The following is a 21,139-nucleotide window of genomic DNA, read 5'->3' as shown; positions in this document are numbered from 1 at the left end:
CTGCCTCCTGCACACCCTCTACTGGGGATGTGCCCACAACTAAGGTACAAGCCCTTGATTGGAATCAAACCTGGGACCCTTCAGTCTGCAGGCGGACGCTCTATCCACCAAGCCAATCTGGTTAGGGCCCCTCATCACCTTTATTATTATTTTTTATCCCCAAATTCTTAAAATTTTATGATAATTTTCTTGGTTTCCAGTTTTTATTAGTCTCCAAATTAAAAAATTTATATTTGACCCTGAGTAAGTCAGTTACCGCTTCTGAGTCTCAGTTTCCTCATTTGTAAAATGTGAGTATTAGATGTAATGATTTCTACTATTACTTCCAGCTGTAAAATCCCATGGTGGTAGACAGATAAACTACTTCCCCTACAGTACAAGGCATTTTATCTCTTGAGCTTCTCACTCTGAGCCAGATCTTTAGCAAAGAGATTAAGAGTTTGGGACTCCGATAGACTTGGCTCAAAATGCAGTACTTGTCATAAGTTGCTGAATTACCTTGGCCTGGAAAGTTCGTTGAAACCTCTCAGTTTCTATTTCCTTATCCGAATTTCCCTTGATATCTAGATAGAAAATTCTGCGTCCTAAAGTGAGTTTAACTAGCCAGGTTGAACGGAGGCCCTTAACGTGGAATTATCTATTTTCTCATGCCATTGAGAATTGCAAATAATGCCAATGAAATATTGGGCCATTGAGAGTTTTCCCAAAAAGTTTAAAATATTTTTTTAAGTCATCAAGACAACATCTTGTGTGAAAACATTACTAACTAGGCCAACCAAGGCAAAATGGGCTTTTAGTTTCCAGGAGGCCCAATTAAGAGCAGATATGGTTAAAGCGTTAGAATTAGGACTTCCCAGAATGGTAGGCTTCAGGTCAGGTACATGACAGCAGGCATCACTTTAAGGAAGTCTAGAACCCCATCTCTAGTGTCCCTTTAAGCTGCCTCAATTGGATAGGGCTATAGTGGTTGTAGAATGAACTAATACCACAGCTCAGTGAATCATATCGCTGTCTACCAAGGGGACTCTTGGCACTCAACTCCCAAGAAGGAAGAAGGCGAGGTCATTGTTTTGTCTCAGTGTGAGTGGAACAAAGGGCCAGGCCCAAGATCAGGAAATAACAGGTGAAATACTGGTAGAAGTGATTTGGCTTGAGCTGGATGTCAGACTTTCTGGAAAGTTAGGTAGGAAAGCAGGGATAGAACAAGAGTAGTAGTAACGAGTAGGTCTGGCTGGTAACATATGCAGAGTTTTGTTTTTTTTAAATATATTTTATTGATTTTTTACAGAGAGGAAGGGAGAGGGATAGAGATTTAGAAACATCGATGAGAGAGAAATATCGATCAGCTGCCTCCTGCACAGCCCCTACTGGGGATATGCTCTCAACTAAGGTACATGCCCTTGACTGAAATCGAACCTGGGACCTTTCAGTCTGCAGGCGGATGCTCTATCCACTGAGCCAAACTGGTTAGGGCATATATGCAGAGTTTTGAAGATTAGAGTTAGCAAGGTTGGCATTCATGAACAGTAGAACACTTAAATTCTCCACAGCAGATGCTATTTGCTGTCTGCCTCCTCTTGTTTTAAAATTTTTATTGTGTTTAGAACACTTATTATGAGATTCACCCACTTAACAGATTTTAATTATCTAATGCAATATAGTTATGTATAAGAATAATGTTGTATAGCAGATTTCTAGAATTGATTCATCTCATGTAACTGAAGTGTTATACTTACTGATTAGCAACTCTTCAATTATTCTTCCCTCCAGCCTCTGCCAACAATTATTCTATTCTTTGCTTCTATGAGTTGGACTCTTTTTTTAAAAAAATATATTTTTATTGATTTCAGAGAGGAAGGGAGAGGGAGAGAGATAGAAACATCAATGATGAGAGAAAATCATTGATTGGCTGCCTCATGCACGCCCCCATTGGGCATTGAGCCCACAACCTAGGCATGTGCCCTTGACCGGAACCGAACCCAGGACCCTTCAGACCACAGGTCACCGCTCTGTCCACTGAGCCAAACCAGCTAGGGCTGAGTTGGACTTTTAGATACTTCATCTATGTGATATCATGAAGTATTTGCCTTTCTGTGACAGGCTTATATTACGTATATGTCCTCAAGTTTCATATATGGTAGGATTAGATTTTCTTCTGTTTTTAAAGCTGAATAAAATTTCATTTTACATTTATACCACTTTTTTTAAAAATCCATTTTTCCTTTATGTTGTAATTCATTTTTTTCTGCTATAATCTTTTATTTTTTAAAATTCTTACCTGAGGATATTTTTTCATTGATTTTTAGAGAGTGGAAGAGAGAGAGAAAGACAGAGAGAAATATTGATGTGAGAGAAACACATAGTTTGGCTGCCTCCTGCATGAGTCCTGACCAGAGCTTGGATAGGAGAGGAACCCGCAACCAAGGTACATGCCCTTGGCCAGAACTGAACCCAGGACCCTTTGGTCTGCAGGTCGGTGCTCTATCCACTGAACAAACTGGCCAGGGCTCTGCTATAATCTTTATTGTGTTTTTTTCTTCTGCTAACTTAGGTTTTGTTTGTTTTTCTTTTCTGTTTTTTTGATGTGCAAAATTAGGCTATTTGAAATTTCTTTTTTAATGCAGGTGTTTATTACTATAAACTTCCTTCCTAGTACTACTTTTGCTGTATCTGTACCGTCTTCAGCTATTTCACCTACTCATCCATTTAGCCTTCTGTTCCTTCTTATAGTTCATAGTTATTATGGATATATGTTTACCCCACTTATATTTTCAAATTTTTGATTGGTACTTAAAAAATGTTTTCTTAAGGAGTAAACTATGCAAAGTATATGCATTAAAGGGTGTACAGTAAAAATCAACCAGCCAACCACCACCAACAAAACACTCTTATTCTTCTTGATATTCCTATTTTTCTCTGCAGAAGCAACTACACTCATTGATTTATCATGTGTTCTTTCAGAATTATTCTATTCAGTCACACGTTAGGTCCCTAACATCCAGAAGAAAAAATGGTAGGAGATCTTGTTTTCTGTGAGTTGTTCCATAATAGCTCCTCTGAGGCTATAGATCATTAGCAGGTGTGTCCTGTTTGAGACATTTGAACTAGGGAGGTGTCATGTTTTCACATTACCAGTAGTTTAGTTTGTATTTTATTTATACTCTGCCTTGGGGTATTAAGAACTTTACAGTGTCATTCATGTTTCAAGGAAATAAGAACAGAAACTGACTGTATCTCTGTTTATTGTAGGATTTTCCCACCACTTAAATTCTTTTAATCATAAGTGGATTATATTTTATTTCATTTCCTTGTATGACTTCTTAACAATATTAAAATTGTCTTTCCCTGATTGAGGACAATATTTATTTATTGGAGTTACTGACTTTTAAAAAGTCTTTTAATCTCTCTCTCTCTCTCTCTTTCTCTCTCTCTCTCTCTCTCTCTCTCTCTCTCTCTCTCTCTCTCTTTAAATTATACCTTCTGAGTCAGTTTTTACAGCAGGCCTCAAACTTAAGTACACCAGAACCACTTGGGGTGCTTGTTAAAAATGTAGACTTTTTCTGAGCTCCCTTTTCTTCACTTTCTACCCAGTCCCTCATCCCACCAAAGTCCCATTCAATAGACTTGATATGGATCCCAAGAAGGTTCTAAAGGAGAAAATTCCTGGATCATACTGGAAACACTGGACTTGAGGCTGGGAAGGGGATTAACTCCAAACATGTTTGAGAAAACATTCGTTATTTCAAGCTGCAAAGTTTGTTACTTTCTGGACAACCATCATTTCCACGTTTAATGTTAGCCTAAAGGGAACTATAATGGTGAAGCTCTCTTTGAGAATTAGTGGCTAGGATTTTAGGATGAAAAACTTCTTGTGTTTCACTGCTGCAGAGGAAATGGCAATGCTCTAATGCTTCTGACGTCCTTGCACAGAATGCTTGCACAGACAGAAAACAACAGAACAATTGAAAGCAAAATTAATGCCATGCTTTGTGGAAAACAGATTACAGGAAGCTTAGCTCACCAAATGAAAACTACTGGAAATAACAAGCAGCAAAGTTAGCTCATTTTGTAAACATTACTACATGACATGGGCTTATGTGTTTATACAAATCAAATTCCTACTGTTTTTGTTGACTTTGGTTCTATTGGATACTTTACATGTAAGAACTATTAGCTGAGATGCAAATGTTATATAAAAATTCTAATGTAATGGCCTGGGTCAGGAAGACGGGAGCAGCAAAAACAAAGCTGGCTGTGTATCATTTAGGGTATGTTTAGCTCAGGGGTTAGCAAGCTGTGGTCCATGGGCCAAATCCAGCCTACCCTCCCCATTTTTGTATGACCTGGTAAATGCTAAGAATTGTTTTTCATTCTTAATAGTTAGGAAAAAAGAGAACATTTTGTGACACGAAAAAATTATGTGAAATTCAAATGTCAATGACCATAAATAAAGTTTTACTGGAACACAACCATGCTTTTTTTGCTTAAGTATTGTCCATGGATGCTTTTGGATCTCAAGAGCACAATTTGAGCTGTTGCAATGGAGATCATAAGGACTTGCAAAGCCTAACCTATTTATTATCTGGCTCTTGACAGAAAAATTATTTGCGGATCCTTGACTTATCTCACTCCTCTCCTAAAAATTGAGATTCCTTGGAATTGAGAAATTCTACGTGTCAGAATTTAAAACCCTTTCTATCTTCAATCCATTTTGGGAAACTTATGTTCAGATTTTTAGTTATCCGAAAAACTTCTTAATTTCTCACTATACTTTGTTGCAGAAACATGTGGAATTCATTCCAAATACCTGAGATCTGTCTATCCAACCAAGACCTTTCCAAATCATTACACCATTGTCACGGTAAGTTCTTGGCCTAGTGGAAGACTGACATGCAACTGACCACACCACCAGACATGCTTAGGCAGGAATTGCATGGAGGATCCCCATGGCACATATTTTACCAGCACATATGGCGATAGTTCATGGCTTAGTTTGGGATAGGAAGGGTCAGTGTGAGACCAATCCAGTGCTGTGAGGTGATAACTATGAATGAGTGTCCAGGCATTAGGTTAGCTCACCTTTATCATAAGCCAGGTAGCCTCTTGGGTGTGAGAAATAACATTGTCCTCTGATCTCTTGATGAGCCTCCACTTATCTGAAGGTCTGCTGGGAATGACAGGCTATGAATGAGGACAGCCACTTTGATATGGGGAAAGATCTTTTCATTATATGTAACTTGATAAAACTGTTTTATAAATCAATTGATTCTGGCTATATCTCTTTAGATAAAGTAAATAAATTCTCTTCAATGTATAAAAAGATATAGGTGAAATGATCAAAATGAACTCAAAGGAAAATTAAGTTATTTAACATTTATAGATTTAGAAGACTTCTTAAGGAGACCTCGGCCTCAGTCTTTATTGCCAAAGTCATAACTGTGTCTTTACTACTTTGCATTCAGTCTTTTTTTTTTTTTAAATCTTATTCAGTGTTTTATTTTTTTAAATATATTTTTATTGATTTCAGAGAGGAAGGGAGAGGGAGAGAGAGATAGAAACATCAATGATGAGAGAGAATCATTGATGGGCTGCCTTAAACTAATTTAATATTATGTTCTGAAATATCTGAAAGTTATTACGACTGCATGGGATATCATAGAAAATGTGTGTTCAACGCTTAGGGCGAGGGTTTAAGAATACAAACCATATACTAGATTGACTGGGGTGAACACTTTGTAAGTTATAAAAATGTCTAAGCACTATATTTTACACCTTAAATTAATTTAATATTATGTGAAAAAAAAAAGAAAGAAAATGTATGGAGTGATTGAATGAATATTTGTAATTGGATTGAAGGAATGATTGGATTGATGGGTGGATGAAAGGAAGATGGATAGAGACTTGGAAGGCTCTCTTTTAATTTGCTGGTGACACATTTTCACCTATTTGGCTAAGAAATTCGATGTAGTAAATTTCTTGACATTATTGTCAACATAACCAGTGGCTAATCCTTATTGTGATATGGGAAACCTGAATTAACAAATAGCTATTATCTTTTATTTTTTTAAAAAATATATTTTTATTGATTTTAGAGAAGAAGGGAGAGGGAGAGAGAGATGGAAACATCAATGATGAGAGAGAATCATTGACCGGCTGTTTCCTGCACGCCCCCCACTGGGGATCGAGTCTGCAACTCAGGCATATGCCCTTGACCGGAATCGAACCTGGGACCCTTCAGTCCGCAGGCCGATGCTCTACCCACTGAGCAAACACAGTTAGGGCAACAAATAGCTATTAATCTCACAAGGGTTATATTAACACCCTCAACACATACCACCTACCTAATATCATTCATTTACTGCTGTATGGTAGAACTAGGTAAACCATATCTAGTGTGTATATATATATATATATATATATATATATATATATATATATGTATTTGAATTCATATTCAGGGGTTTATGTTGAGATGTATATGATATTTTTCCAAGATATGAGTTATAGATTTTATGCTATTGCAATTTAAATATATGCTTTATTAATGTATTAGTTTATCTTAAATCTTTTTTTGAAATTATTATTTTAGGGCTTATACCCGGAATCACATGGCATCATTGACAATAATATGTATGACGTAAACCTGAACAAGAATTTTTCACTTTCTTCGAAGGAGAAAGATAACCCAGCTTGGTGGCAAGGGCAACCAGTATGTAGCATCTGCCTGGGGCACCAAAGTAACTTCCATTTCCCATTGTGACAGGAGACCCCCCTTCTCTCTCCACTTTGAGTTTCACATTAGTTTTCTAATCCTAAGGACTGGGGGTGGGAAGGTATTTAACAACTGTTTACAACCTTTTAAATATTTATGATTATTCAACAAGATCCTGTTGAATCTTGCATGCTGTATCAATTTGGAAGTTACTTGGAAAGATTATCTGTTAATTTCCCCCCTCATTCTGTTTTATAATTCTTTAAAAGGGAAAGATAAATTATAATTTACCAATTAAAAAAAATATCTTCTTCCTTACCACTTTACTACATTTTTTTTTTTTTATCTTTCAGGTGGATTCCTGGATAATTATGTTTTTTTTTTAACTGCTACAAAGAAAATTTTTAATAGTTTAAATATACTTTAATAATTAAATGTAATTTGAAACTGTTAATATCATTTAGTTTCTAATAAGTGGCACCATTTCTACCTAAACTGATTTATTCCCTTGACTTCCTAACATTTCTCTTCTTATAGATCTGGCTGACAGCAATGTATCAAGGCGTAAAAGCTGGTACCTACTTTTGGCCAGGATCAGACGTGGCTATAAATGGCTCCTTTCCTACCATGTATGCGCCTTACAACAGGTAGTGAAACACTTGCAGATATAACCCCATCTCCACAAGAATGATTAGGGTTTTTTTTTCCCTTTTGTGGTTTTAATCTTGATGCTAATTCTATTCTTTCAGTGTGGGGGCCCAAAATCTTGAAGTGATCATTGATTCCTTCTCTTACATCCCTCATCCAGTCTGGCAGTAAATGCTTGTAGCTCTAATTCAAAATATGTGCTGTCTGAGAACTTTTAATTACCTCCAACATAAACACTCTGGTTTGAGCTGTCATCATCTTTTGCCTGTATTACTTTGCTAGCCCTTTTATTTTAAAATATATTTGTATTGATTTCAGAGAGAAAAGGAGAGGGAGAGAAACATCAATGATGAGAGAGAATCATTGATTGGCTGCCCCCTACACACACCCCTTCCCCCCACCAGGGATAGAGCCCACAACCTGGGCATGTGCCCTGACCAGGGATCGAACCAGGACCTCCTATTCATAGGTCGATGCTCAACCACTGAGCCACCCCAGCTGGGCAATGGTAGCATCTTTATACGTCTCCCTGCTTCTATTCGTGTCCCCTATAAGTTATTCCCAATCTACCAGCCAGAATGATTACTTACAAAAAAACCTCAAACAGGTTCAATTAAGACACTCCTTTGTACCCCACAATGCAATGGCCCCCTGTGTCACTCAGTGTAAAATCCTACAAGGCCCTACCTGGTATGAACCCCACTGTCCCTCACCCCACCTCTCAAACCTCCTCTCTCACTACTTCCCTGGGCACTCCCTGTGCCTGAGCCACGCTGACCTTCTTAGTGGGCCTCCACACACCAGGCTTGCTTCTGCTGTTGGGTCTGCGCTGGCGGTTCTCTATGTGAAGTAATCTCACCTCTTGTACCTGCGTAGTGTCTTCCCTCACCTCCTTAAGGCCATTCCTCAAAAAATTACCTTCTCAATTTGTCTTGGCCTGATCACACTAAGATTTTAAACTCCAAACCACCCCACCCCACTTTCTCAGGGTCACTTTCTCTGCTCATCTCTCTCATTTTTCATAGAAGTTTAGTTTTAGTAAACCATGTATCTTATGTATTAGATTTCTTGTTTATTATTTGACTTCCTCCAAGAGAATGTAATCTCTAGGAAGAAAAGCGTCTTTGGTTTGCTCACTAATAAATTCTGTTCAAAAGGAACAAATAGTGTTTGGCAATAGGAGCTTCATCTCTAAATGCACAAGTGAATGAAATAAATAAAAATAAACAAATTAAATGAATGACTAATCATTATCGGTCTTTTATTTTAGTTGGGGGAAAATTGAAAGAGACAAAGATGAGAAAGGAGGAAAACTATATTTGATTTATAGAGAGGCAACTGTATATATGGGTATTGAAAACAGGAATCCCTTTAAGTAATACTGAACCCCTTTCAGTATTTTGATCATATTTGGACACAAATGGATATCCAAAAAATATCAACCTGCCTTTCTGAGTAAGAATCTAATGGGATTATTCTTGATTTGCTTACTTAAAAACAATTATTTACTCTACTTTGCAGTAGTGTCCCATATGAACAGAGGATCTCTACATTGTTAAAATGGCTGGACCTGCCCAAAGCTGAAAGGTAACATCAGGGACGTGCTGGCACAACGGGATACTTGTGGGTATAAAATGAAATTATCTCTTTACTTTAAATGGCCACTTTTGAAAAAGACATTTTTCTTAATTGGCACTTTTTTTCCTTTTTAAAAAAATATATTTTTATTGATTTCAGAGAGGACGGGAGAGAGAAAGAGAGAGAAACATCAATGATGAGAGAGAATCATTGACCGGCTGCCTCCTGCACATCTTCTGGGGATTGAACCTGCAACCTGGGCATGTGCCCTTGACCAGAATCAAACCCAGGACCCTTCAGCCCACAGGCACAAGACAACTCTTAATAGAAAGAACAAGGCAGATTTTGTTACTAAGTCAGACCCATGCTTGCATCTAGAAGGTCTTATTTCATTCCTATTTGGAGAGTCTCCCTGCTGAGGTGGACCTCTGGACCTGGAGGAATGGAAAGAGGCCAGAGAAAAAGAGAAGAAAACTGCCACAAAGTTCTAGATTTACCACCTTCCCAGATCCAACCTATAAGTTTATTCCAAGTCAATAATGTCTTCCTCTGTTTCAATTTTACCCTTAGACCCAGTTTTTATACACTATACGTGGAACAGCCTGATTCTGCAGGACATAGTTTTGGACCAGTCAGTGGTGGAGTAAGTTTTTTTTTAAAAAATACAACATATAAATGTCATATCATCTAGCCCTAACCTACAAAATAAAATGGTATTCTTTAATTCCCAGTCAAAGCAAATAAAGGTATTTGATGTATGTACATGTGGAGATAAAAATAGTTAAAAGTCTGAAAAGGCTATCTGCCTTATTAAACATACAATAGTTAAATGTCTAGAAAGGATATCTATCTTATTAACCACATTTTGGCTCATTTAGTAAACACTTATTGAATGCTTAGATGTAGCACTGTTATTTCATATAATGAAAACATCAAGGCTAGATATTGCATGTGCCAATCTAATATGATTTTTATTTTTTGAATATATTTTTATTGATTTCAGAAAGGAGGGGAGAGGGAGAGAGAAATAGAAACATCCATGATGGGAGAGAAACATTGATCCGCTGCCTCCTGCATGCCTCCTCACTGGGGATCAAGCTCACAACCTGGGCATGTGCTCTTGACTGGAATTGAACCCAGATCCTTCAGTCTGCAGGCTGACGCTCTATCCACTGAGCCAAACCAGCTAGGGCTGCCCATCTAATGTTGCTGTGACCCATTTCAAGCTAAGTCACCTGCAAGTCCATGTGGGATACCCAGCTGCCTATTCTTGCCCAGCTCCCTTTATAAGCTCCTTTTAATTGGATTTAATATGCTATTGTCTCAGGCAGAATTATTCCCCTCCTGGATTTCCATTATAACTAAAGTAGACTTCTTAACATTAGTTTTTTCATTATCTAACCATTCTGTTATGCTCTGACAACAGAAATCTAAGTCTTCAATGTTACTTAAAAAAAAAAGTTATGTCTTTTCTAAAATCCACTGATATAAAGATGAAAAGGCATTTCCCCACCCCATGGAAACTCATGTAACAATTATCCTGAATCGTTCTCCATTGGAACGCAAGCATATTTATTCTGGCAGCATGACTACTATTTATCAGAAATGCCTTTTCTCTTTCTTCCCATTAAACCAAAATGAGTTCTAATAGAAGACCCAGCCCATTCTTACCACTTTAACCCTTCAGTTGCTTCATAACCTGATTAAGTGTTTAATTCTATGCTACAATGGTATCCCACTCGAAACTCTGTTCCACTCGAAACTGTGGCACAGAATTAAACACTTAATCAGGTGATTGTTACAGTGAAGGCTCAGTAACTATCTAAAGCATATTCACCATTTCTCTTTTTCTAGTTGAATTGTTATTCATTTTTGATATGCTTAATCCCTTGAGAGAGTATGCTATAATCTACATTTCTCTGACCCCCAGAATTGACAATAAAAGGCACCATATCTTATTTTTATTTTTTATTTTATTTTTTTAATATATTTTATTGATTTTTTACAGAGAGGAAGGGAGAGAGATAGAGAGTTAGAAACATCGATGAGAGAGAGAAACATCGATCAGCTGCCTCCTGCACATCTCCCACGGGGGATGTGCCCGCAACCAAGGTACATGCCCTTGACCGGAATCGAACCTGGGATCTTTCAGTCTGCAGGCTGACGCTCTATCCACTGAGCCAAACCGGTTTCGGCCATATCTTATTTTTAATCAATGCTTTAGTTTAGCACTCAAATACGTCTTAAGTATATAATTATGAAAAATACTGCAAAGGAAAAGATCAGGGTGCCCTGAGAGGAATTTGAGGAGCTTCTAAACTAGTTGGGGAGGGTGAGGGCTGGGGCTGGTTAGAAAGTTCTCCTCTGAATAACAACAGGAAAAAAGTTCACAAACAACCTGATCAAGGGTGGAGCTGTGCACACCAGAGAATCACATAGGATAAGCAAATGGACAGACAGACAAAAGGACAGATGGCTAGACAAATACAATAATGGTAAGAATAGTAACAGCAGCTAACCCCTTTGTCTGGGCTAGAGTTGGGGCTGGCATCCGGTCACTTCCTGGTCGGTAAAATGTGCCATCTATGGCACGTGTACTTTACAAAGACTCTGCTTCCTTAGAAGCCTGTGATGAGCTAGGTTGCACAGTCCCTTCCCTGCAGGAGCACACACCACTCCGGAGGTGGTCATATGCACAGATGATTTCAAAACCTTGGAGAGTTTAACAGTAGCAGAATGCCTGGTGCTGGGAGAGGATGGGTTGGACGGGCTCTTTGTGTAGTAGGGAGGAGTGAGTAGGGTGACTGTGAAAGGGGACATAATTATGCCATGACAGTAGGTAGAAACTGACTCTCACTGGCAAACCAGAGTGTAAGGTCACCCTAAGAATGAGGGTCAGGAAAACATCTCGAGTTGATGGATTTAGCAGTAGATAAGGATGGTTTGAGTTCAAGTGCTTCTCTGTCTCTTATTAAAGGTAGGGCCATGAGCATGTTATTAACTTCTTTAAGCCTCTGATTTCCTGGTCTCTACAACTAGAAGTTCCAGTAATACCAGCCATGAATGTTTGCTATGAGGATTTCATGAGATAATGCACTAAAGCTCTTAATAGAAATTGGCTAGTAGAATTCTTTCTTAAAAAAGAAAAAAAAAGGCAATCATTGTTATAATAGTACCAAGAGAGATTAAACATTCCCTCTCCCCCCATCCATGGCTATTACACTTGCTTATTCACTGAAAAAAAAAAAAAAAAAAGATAGAAAGTTATTCATTTAAAACTTGTCATTTCAATGTGCTATATTGATAAAGTGTAGAAAAATTTAAAAACACAAAAGAATATGGGCAATAAAATAGTCCAATTCACTATTCAGAAACAACCACTGTTAATAATACCTTGATATATTTCTTTTTAATTTTCTGTTTGTGTGTGTGCTTACTAAGAAATGCTAACTATATATATTTAAAAATAAAATCAGGATTATGCAATATGTATTAGTGTGTATGTGTACAATTTGGTTTGAATTTTCTATGTTTGACATTGTAGTGCAAGATTTTCCTAGGCCATTGTGCTTTAAAATTATTTTGTAATGGCTGCCGAGTATGTATTCTTAAAGCTGTGGTATAATTTATTTATTTTTGTATTTAAATAAGTAATGTGATGACTATCTTTGTGTGTAAATCTCTATTTCTACTCTAAATGATTATTTAGGACAAGTGCCCAGACGTGGAGTTATTAAGTTACAGGACATGCCCCCTTTTACCTTTCTGATTACACATGGTCTTATTGTTACAAGATCTTCCAGAATGTGTGTACTCATTTAGGTTCCCATAGACGTTTCCACTCCCCAGTACTGGGCACTGTCATCAAAACGTCTGCAGTTGAGTCATGGTTGTTGAGGCTGAACATTTTTCTCAGATGTTTACTGGACAGTAGTTTATCTTCCTTTGTAGGAACACAGTTTACATTTTTGTCTATAGAAACTTAGGGAATTGATATTTGGTAAACGTGGTAAACCAGGCACTGGTCTCTGATGTCCTATTTAAAATACCAGCAATTTCAGAGAAGAAAATGTGTTTAGTTTTCACGTGATTAGATAATGATTTGGTTTGTTAAACCTTAATTCATGAAGATAATCTAAATTTCTTTTTTCCCGCCCCTTAGGTAATTAAAGCCTTACAGTTAGTAGATAACGCTTTTGGAATGTTGATGGAAGGTCTAAAACAGCGGAACTTAGACAATTGTGTCAATATAATCCTTTTGGCTGACCATGGTATGCTTTTTAAAAATATTATGTTTATCATTGATTATATCTTACAAAAAGAGTAGTGATATTTTAAATTGTCTAAGACCTGGAAACTGTTGAATAAGCCAAGAATGGGTTTTAGATAGGCTTCGATGAATAGAGGACTGAAAGTTTAAACTTCTAGTTTAATTATTCTAACATTCTTGTGAAAATCCGTTCATACACTTATTTTTTTTGGTAAAAATGGAGTTAGTAGTACTTAATGGATGTGGTTAGATTGTTATTCATTCATTAAAAAAGTGTTTTTTGGGGGGGCTTCTTATTGGTGGGTGATTTGTCCAAATAGATTGCCTATGTTGGCTAGTTTTACCTTGCCCTGTGGGTTTTTGTTTGTTTTCTTTTTTTAGTTACGTAAATACAATTCTATAAAGTCCTTGTCCCTTCATATTTGTCTACTTGAGGCCCACTCTTCACTTCGGTGAACCTGAGTGTTAAATGACAAGGAACAGCTGCCACACCCTCTGCCACTCACCCAATTGTAAAGTACTCGGCCATTTAACAGATGCTTTTCAAGTGCTTACTTAATGCTGAGTACTGTATTAGAGATGGTGTACGTGAAAGTACAGACGGCAGAAATGGACCTTTTTCAACTGGGCTGGTCAGCGCCGTCTTCTCTAGGAGGGTACTCAGTGTGTCCTCCAAAGGCCATGAAGGAGCCAGGATGGGCGAGGCAGGAAAAGGAGCACGTCTGCAGAACTTTTGTTTATCTTTTAGAACATTAAGATCATATGAAACATAGTAGTAATTTATTTTTAAATTCTCTAAAAAGATGCCCTAACACTTTGGCCTATTATTTTAAAATTAAAGGAGATAGTCTAATAAAATTAGATAAAAATAAATGTAAAGAATAAAATATTTAAAAAATTTAGATGTAGTTGGAAGAATCTTCAGATGCAATGGTTTAACTACCAAATTGTTTTTAGAGGACATGCTACTTATATAAATTTAAATAATACACTTATGAAACGTGAACATTCTCTAGCCCTTATTCTCTTCATGTATTGTTTTTTAAAAATGCATGTTACTTTTTTATTTTAAAATATATCATGTTACCTCAGGGACAAGTCAGATATTGTAAAATCTAATTCGATTCCTACAGAGGATTTTCTTTGAAATTACTTTAATTGATCCACATCAAACAAATGATCTATTTATAGTTCCTGTGCAGTCTCCTCTTATAAACCCTTCTCTTCATCTGCCAGGACATTCAGAGTCTGCCATTTATTTTTTAAAAAATATATATTTTTATTGATTTCAGAGAGAAAGGGAGAGGGAGAGAGAGGTAGAAACATCAATGATGAGAGAATCATTGATCGGCTGCCTCCTACATGCCCCCTACTGGGGATCGAGCTTGCAACTGGGGCATGTGCCTTTGACCAGAATCAAACCTGGGACCCTTCAGTCTGCAGGACAACACTCTATCCACTGAGCCAAATTGGCTAGGGCTCAGGGTCTGCCATTTAGAGTACAGTAATAGGGTAATCTGTAGAGGTTCTCAGTAAAACTTGGTTTGAGATCTTTAACATAAAATGTCTCCTACTTGACAGGATCAATATATATATATATTTAATTTCAGGAATGGCTCAGACTTACTGTGACCAGGTGGAATATATGACGGATTACTTTTCCCAAGTAAACTTCTACATGTATCAAGGGCCTTCTCCCCGCATCAGAACTCGTAATATACCTAACGACTTCTACAGCTGTAAGTATAAAGATGCCTATGGGGGGCGGGGGGGAGTAAAACTGAGTAATCTTAGCCCCCTATTCTGAGGATGTAGGGATTACCAGGCCCGCTCTTCTGACTTCTTGGGAAGACCACAGAGAAGCAAATGAGAAATTTGTTCAGTCTATAAAGACTGTGGTAATACCCAATATTTTTAGGTTACAATAATATATCTACTCCATTCTTAGATGCTAAAATAATTATTTTCTTGAAGTAATTTTTTATTTACTTTTACCAAATCATAGTCATTAATAAATGTTTGTGTCAAATTCATCTGAGTCGGTCACATTTTGTGCAGTTATTAAGAATCCATTGTAATGTGAATTATGTTTTTTCTTTTGAAACAGTTGATTCTGAAGAAATTATTAGGAACCTCAGTGTAAGTATACAGTCTCCTAACACATATATTGAAGTTAATGTAATGTCCTTAATCTGGGTGTTAGGAAATTTATATTCCATATTTCTGAGTCCAAAACTTCTGTCAACATTACTTTACATGCATATCAGTTGCTTTTATTTTGGTTGTTTTCCTTTTGGAGTTGACACCACTACAGGAAATTAGTTTGGGGTAACATGGCACTGACTCCTAGCTTTCACCGAATGGGCTGATGTTTCATTCCAAGCGGCCAGGCTAGTGAGCTTCAGGCAACATTGCCTTCCACATTTTATTTTATTTTTTTGTGGGGGACTTAATATCAGAACATAGTGAATCATAGAATCCTACAGATCATTTTGTACTGGTCAGAAAAATCATCTCTGCCTTTTAAGTGCAATTGCAACTGCTTTTTGTTGGTTCCCACATCCCAGATTGTAAGAAAATAAGCAGGGCAAATTCCAGAGAAATTAAAGCAATCTGAATTTTTCAAGGTAGAGTTCATGATACTTGGAAAGCCCTGAAGATAGTCTTGTGTGGTAGTTTTAGTAGTTCTGTATTTAAAGTCTATTAATAAATATATGTCTACTATATCCATGTATTCCAACTACTATATTCATGAGTTTACCATTGCTTGGGGTGGGGCTAATTATTTTTAAAGTATAGGTGATATGCAATTAGAGTACAAACTGTTAGGTTGAAATGTGAATGATTATGGATACACGAGGTGAAGAATAACCTTACTATCACCTGGGACCCATTACAAGTTTGAAGTAGGAATGACCACTAGAGCGGAAATCCTTTAGAGCAGTGGTTCTCAACCTTCCTAATGCCGCGACCCTTTAATACAGTTCCTCATGTTGTGGTGACCCCCAATTTCATTGTTACAAATTGAACATAATTAAAGCATAGTGATTAATCACAAAAACAGCCGAACCGGTTTGGCTCAGTGGGTAGAGCGTCGGCCTGCGGACTCAAGGGCCCCAGGTTCGATTCCGGTCAAGGGCATGTACCTTGGTTGCGGGCACATCCCCACTGGGGAGTGTGCAGGAGGCAGCTGATCGATGTTTCTGTCTCATCGATGTTTCTACCTCTCTATCCCTCTCCCTTCTTCTCTGTAAAAAATCAATAAAATATATTAAAAAAAACCCAATATGTAATTATATATGTGCTTTCCGATGGTCTTAGGCGACCCCTGTGAAAGGGTCGTTCGACAGCCAAAGGGGTCGCGACCCACAGGTTGAGAACCGCTGCTTTAGAACGTTAATCACTCCCCTTTTCTCCGACACCTTCGAATATTCTGATCTTGAGTAAGCATGCAAGGCTCTCTCACCCCCTACTGGTGATGGGCATACATGCAGCATGTTCATGCTGATTATTGCATGAGCAGTTGAGAGTTTGTATTCTCTAAATCCATATATTGTTTTCCCTTTTATCCCTCACCTCATGATCTGTATAGCTAAAGTTTTGTTGGTGAGATGAGGAAGGGAAAAATTCAAGTAATCCCACTGATACAGGAGATTGGATGCCATAGGCTTTGGAAATCCATTACATGGCGTGACAGATATGGACTAGACCTGAAAAAATGGACCACCATTACACAAAGTAGTCCATTATTTCCAGGAAAATATTTCTTGTGATAGTGCAATATTCCCAGTACTGCTGTTTCAGGGCCTATATTGAGTTTATATTGGACAAACATAACCAAATACAAACTGGCAACTCAGTGAATTCCACTACATTCTGCATGACAGACAACAGTATCAACTTTTTTCTTAGGATAAAATAACCAAAATTTCATCCCAACTCTAGTGTCTTCATCTGAAATTCTCAAGTGCAAAAGGTAATAATGTACTTCTTCATGGGTTAGCAGTGTACCTCAAATTTTCTCTGGATTTACTCTGGCTACATACTCGCCCAGCTAGGAAAGTGTGACTTGTCAAATTATCTGTGGTCCTTATGAGCACATTCTAGTCCCTTGTAACTGAGGAAGCTGCACACTCAGCAGCTGCCAACATATGTTTGCCTGGAAGTTACAAAAATACTGGCTGAGGAGGAAGTAATAATAAATGGAAAAGCAGAAAAATAAACCTAGAAAAGATAGCAAAGTAAGCAAGAAAAAAAATGGCAGAAACATCTGTGCAATAATTTTTTTCTCTCCCCCCCTTCATTCTATAACATACTTTGTTTTCCTACTTTCTGTACTTCTTCTAAAATTGTTTTTTGTTGTTGTTGTTCATAGTGCCTTGTTTTTATTATATAATTTGAGCTTGAGATAATAGTGACACAGACTTGAAATATTTATGAGATTATTAAGGCTTAAAATAAATGAGAATATAAGAAAGTAGAAAAAAATCATTTCCTCATGCCTGCGTAAGAAACATCCAAACGTGTAGAAACATCCAAAAATGACAACAGTTGCCAAAAAGCAAACTCTCAAGTGCCTCGGAGAATAGCAGGGTTGACAGTTTCTTTTATGATTTGAAATTAAGGAGGGAAATAAGGATGATTGCAAAAAGGTGGGAGAAAGCAAAGCAGAGATTGGATCACAGGATAGTTAACAAGGTTATGTGTTCTCTTGAGGGTAGTTTTGTTTATTTGAAAGGTGTGTTAAGCGAGATGCACAAGAACAATGGACAGGGCTTGCTTGAAACACCTTTCGCTAAAGAATTTATATGCCTGGGGAGTGACTACCATCATGACCTACCCAGTTAGGAATTTATGATTTATTATAGCACCCCTTATGATCAGATCACCCTGTGAGGTGACTTTCTGTAGAACTCCTTTTTCATCCATACCTATAATTCTTTTTATTTTATTTTTTTATTGATTAAAGTATTACATATGTGTCCTTATTCCCCCAGTGCCCCCCTCCCCGGTGTCTGTGTCCATTGGTTAGGCTTATATGAGTGCATATAAGTCCTTTGGTTGATCTCCCCTTTACCCCCACCCTCCCCTACCTTCCCTCTGAGGTTTGACGGTCTGATCGATGCTTCTCTGTCTCTGGATCTGGTTTTATTCATCAGTTTATGTTGTTCATTATATTCCACAAATGAGTGAGATCATGTGATATTTATCTTTCTCTGACTGGCTTATTTACTTAGCATAATGCTCTCCAGTTCCATCCATGCTATTGCAAATGGTAAGAACTCCTTCTTTTATACCACAGCGTAGTATTCCATTGTGTAGATGTACCACAGTTTTATAATCCATTCATCTGCTGATGGGCACTTAGGCTGTTTCCAAATCTTAGCTATGGTAAATTGTGCTGCTATGAACATAGGGGTGCATATATTCTTTCTGATTGGTGTTTCTATTTTCTTGGGATATATTCCTAGAAGTGGGATCACTGGGTCAAATGGGAGTTCCATTTTTACTTTTTTGAGGAAACTCCATACTGTTCTCCACAGTGGCTGCACCAGTCTGCATTTCCACCAGCAGCTCACAAGGGTTCCTTTATCTTTGAATCCTCGCCAGCACTTGTCATTTGTTGATTTGTTGATGATAACCATTCTGACAGGTGTGAGGTGGTACAGCCTTGTCATTTTGATTTGCATCTCTCAGATGATTAGCGACTTTGAGCATGTTTTCATATGTCTCTTGGCCTTCCTATGTCCTCTCTCGAAAAGTATCTATTTAGGTCCATTGCCCATTTTTTGATTGGGTTGTTTACCTTTCTTTTGTTAAGTTGTATGAGTTCCCATACCTATATTCTTTATCTGAATTATTTTTTTTCTTCTTAAAAAGGTCATATGGGAGAAAAAGTTCCTTCATAGTCTATTTCTCATTACCTCATTTTTTTTACATAGATACCAGTTTGATTTTTACATACTTTTAAAATATGCTAGATACCGCAGCAGTAATTAAAGAAACAACATTACTTTCTAATTTGTGAGAAATTCAGAATATTTTGCAAATAGGGAGACTACTAGATCTCAAAACCTACTGAGTTGATTTGAAAAGTAAGCAAATGTGGGCGATTTAAAGTGTAAATGAGTCAATTGTGAAGGGATTTTTGGTGCAATTAAAGTAATTTTTAAAATTTTTACTTATTCTACTAGTGTAGTATATATTTTTCATATGTAATTTAGGCTCAAAAATACCATTGTAAATCTAGACTTTTATTTTATCTCAAAAAAGGAAGGGAAGTTTATGGTGTGTAAAGATAAAGATATATATAAAACTTTGAATATCAAACAATATAATTTACATCACATTTTTAATTGTAATCTAAATATTGTTGCAATAATAGAAATAATAATTAGGGAATGAGACCACATTGATAATAGTTTTAATATTCCTATTGTATTAGCTAAGCTTGACTCTTCTTGTGTATTTTTAAATATGTTGTCATTGATTTCAGAGAGAAGAAGGGAGAGGAAGAGAGAGAGAGAAACGTTAATGCTGAGAGAGAATCATCGATCAGCTGCCTCCTGCATGTCCCCCTATTGGGGACCAAGCCCAAAACACCGGCATGTGCCCTGACCGGGAATTGAACTGTGACCTCCTGATTCATGGGTTGATGCTCAACCACTGAACCACACTAGTCAGCAAATCTTGTTTTTAAAAAGTGCTTAATACATTGTTGAAGTGAAATTGTTGAATTAGCTTTCACAGTTTATGTGACATGAAGAAATAATTTATCTGCAACAAAGAAGTGTTGGCAAGGATGTGGAGAAAAGGGAACCCTCATGCACTGTTGATGGGAATGGATTGGTGCAACTACTATGGAAAACTGTATGGAGGTTCCCCCAAAAATTAAAAATGAAACTGCCCTATGACCCAGCAATTCCACCCAAAACACTAAAATGGGAGAATATATGCACCCTATGTTCATTGCAGCATTATTTACAATGGACTGAACCCAGGACTTCTTCAGATAAGACCCTGAAGAAGACTTGGAAGCAACCCAAGTGCCCATCAATAGATGAACGAAGAAAAAGGTGGTGTAATATAATGGACAAAAAGGCGGCAGCCCAACAAATGTATACTCACTTTGAATAATTATTAATTCCAATAGATTAAATCTGAAAAGAAAGAAACATCAATTCAACTATTAGAAAAAAGTTTGTATACATTTTTTTGGGACACCCTACATAATGGAATGTTACTCCACCATAAAAAGGAGTGAAATCTTACCATTTGCACAACATGGTTGGCACTAGGGAGTATTACACTAAGCGAAATAAGTCAGTTAGAGGCAGACAAACACCACATGATTTCACTTATATGTGGGATCTAAAGAAAAAAATAAATACACGAACAAAAATAGAAATAGACTCATAGATACAGAGAACAGACTGATGATTGCCAGATAGCAGGGGGTTTGGGGGCTGAGTGAAAAAAGGCGAAGGGATTAAGAATTACGAATTGGTAGTTACAAAATAGTCGTGGGGATGTGAAGTACAGCATAGGGAATATAGTCAATAATATTTCAATAACATGTATGGTGCCAGGTAGGTACTTGAGATATCGGAGGGTAGGGGAAAATCACTTTGTAAAGTAGATGATAGTCTAACCACTATGCTGTATGCCTGAAACCAATACAAAGTGGTTTTGAATATAAACTGGCATAGAAAAACAAAATTAAAATTTTTTTTATCTGTTTTTCAGTGCCGAAAACCTGATCAGCATTTCAAACCTTATTTGACTCCCAACTTGCCAAAACGACTACACTTTGCCAACAATGTCAGAATTGACAAAGCTCATCTTTTGATGGATCGCCAGTGGCTGGCTGCGAGGTTTGTGTGTCCCTTCACTTATAATACTTTTAACAACTATCTTTCATTATGAAGTTA

At 37.3% G+C, this 21,139-nt stretch overlaps 1 protein-coding gene across 1 annotated transcript in view; it reads left to right on the top strand.

Moving 5' to 3' along the window:
- Nucleotides 1–21,139, top strand: part of ENPP3 (ectonucleotide pyrophosphatase/phosphodiesterase 3) — an 85,623-nt gene that overhangs the window by 25,354 nt on the left and 39,130 nt on the right. The window contains exons 7-15 of the mRNA XM_081094050.1: nucleotides 4,782–4,861; nucleotides 6,590–6,709; nucleotides 7,250–7,359; nucleotides 8,882–8,947; nucleotides 9,509–9,581; nucleotides 13,101–13,209; nucleotides 14,819–14,947; nucleotides 15,316–15,347; nucleotides 20,955–21,082. Coding sequence (XP_080950176.1) covers nucleotides 4,782–4,861; nucleotides 6,590–6,709; nucleotides 7,250–7,359; nucleotides 8,882–8,947; nucleotides 9,509–9,581; nucleotides 13,101–13,209; nucleotides 14,819–14,947; nucleotides 15,316–15,347; nucleotides 20,955–21,082 — 847 coding nt within the window. The remainder of the gene's footprint in view (nucleotides 1–4,781; nucleotides 4,862–6,589; nucleotides 6,710–7,249; nucleotides 7,360–8,881; nucleotides 8,948–9,508; nucleotides 9,582–13,100; nucleotides 13,210–14,818; nucleotides 14,948–15,315; nucleotides 15,348–20,954; nucleotides 21,083–21,139) is intronic.

The sequence above is a fragment of the Myotis nattereri genome (genome assembly GCF_964212035.1).
Source record: "Myotis nattereri genome assembly, chromosome: 6".
NCBI lineage: Eukaryota > Metazoa > Chordata > Mammalia > Chiroptera > Vespertilionidae > Myotis > Myotis nattereri.
The sequence above is the reverse complement of the archived record's forward strand: the minus strand, read 5'-3'. Positions and strand labels throughout refer to the sequence as shown.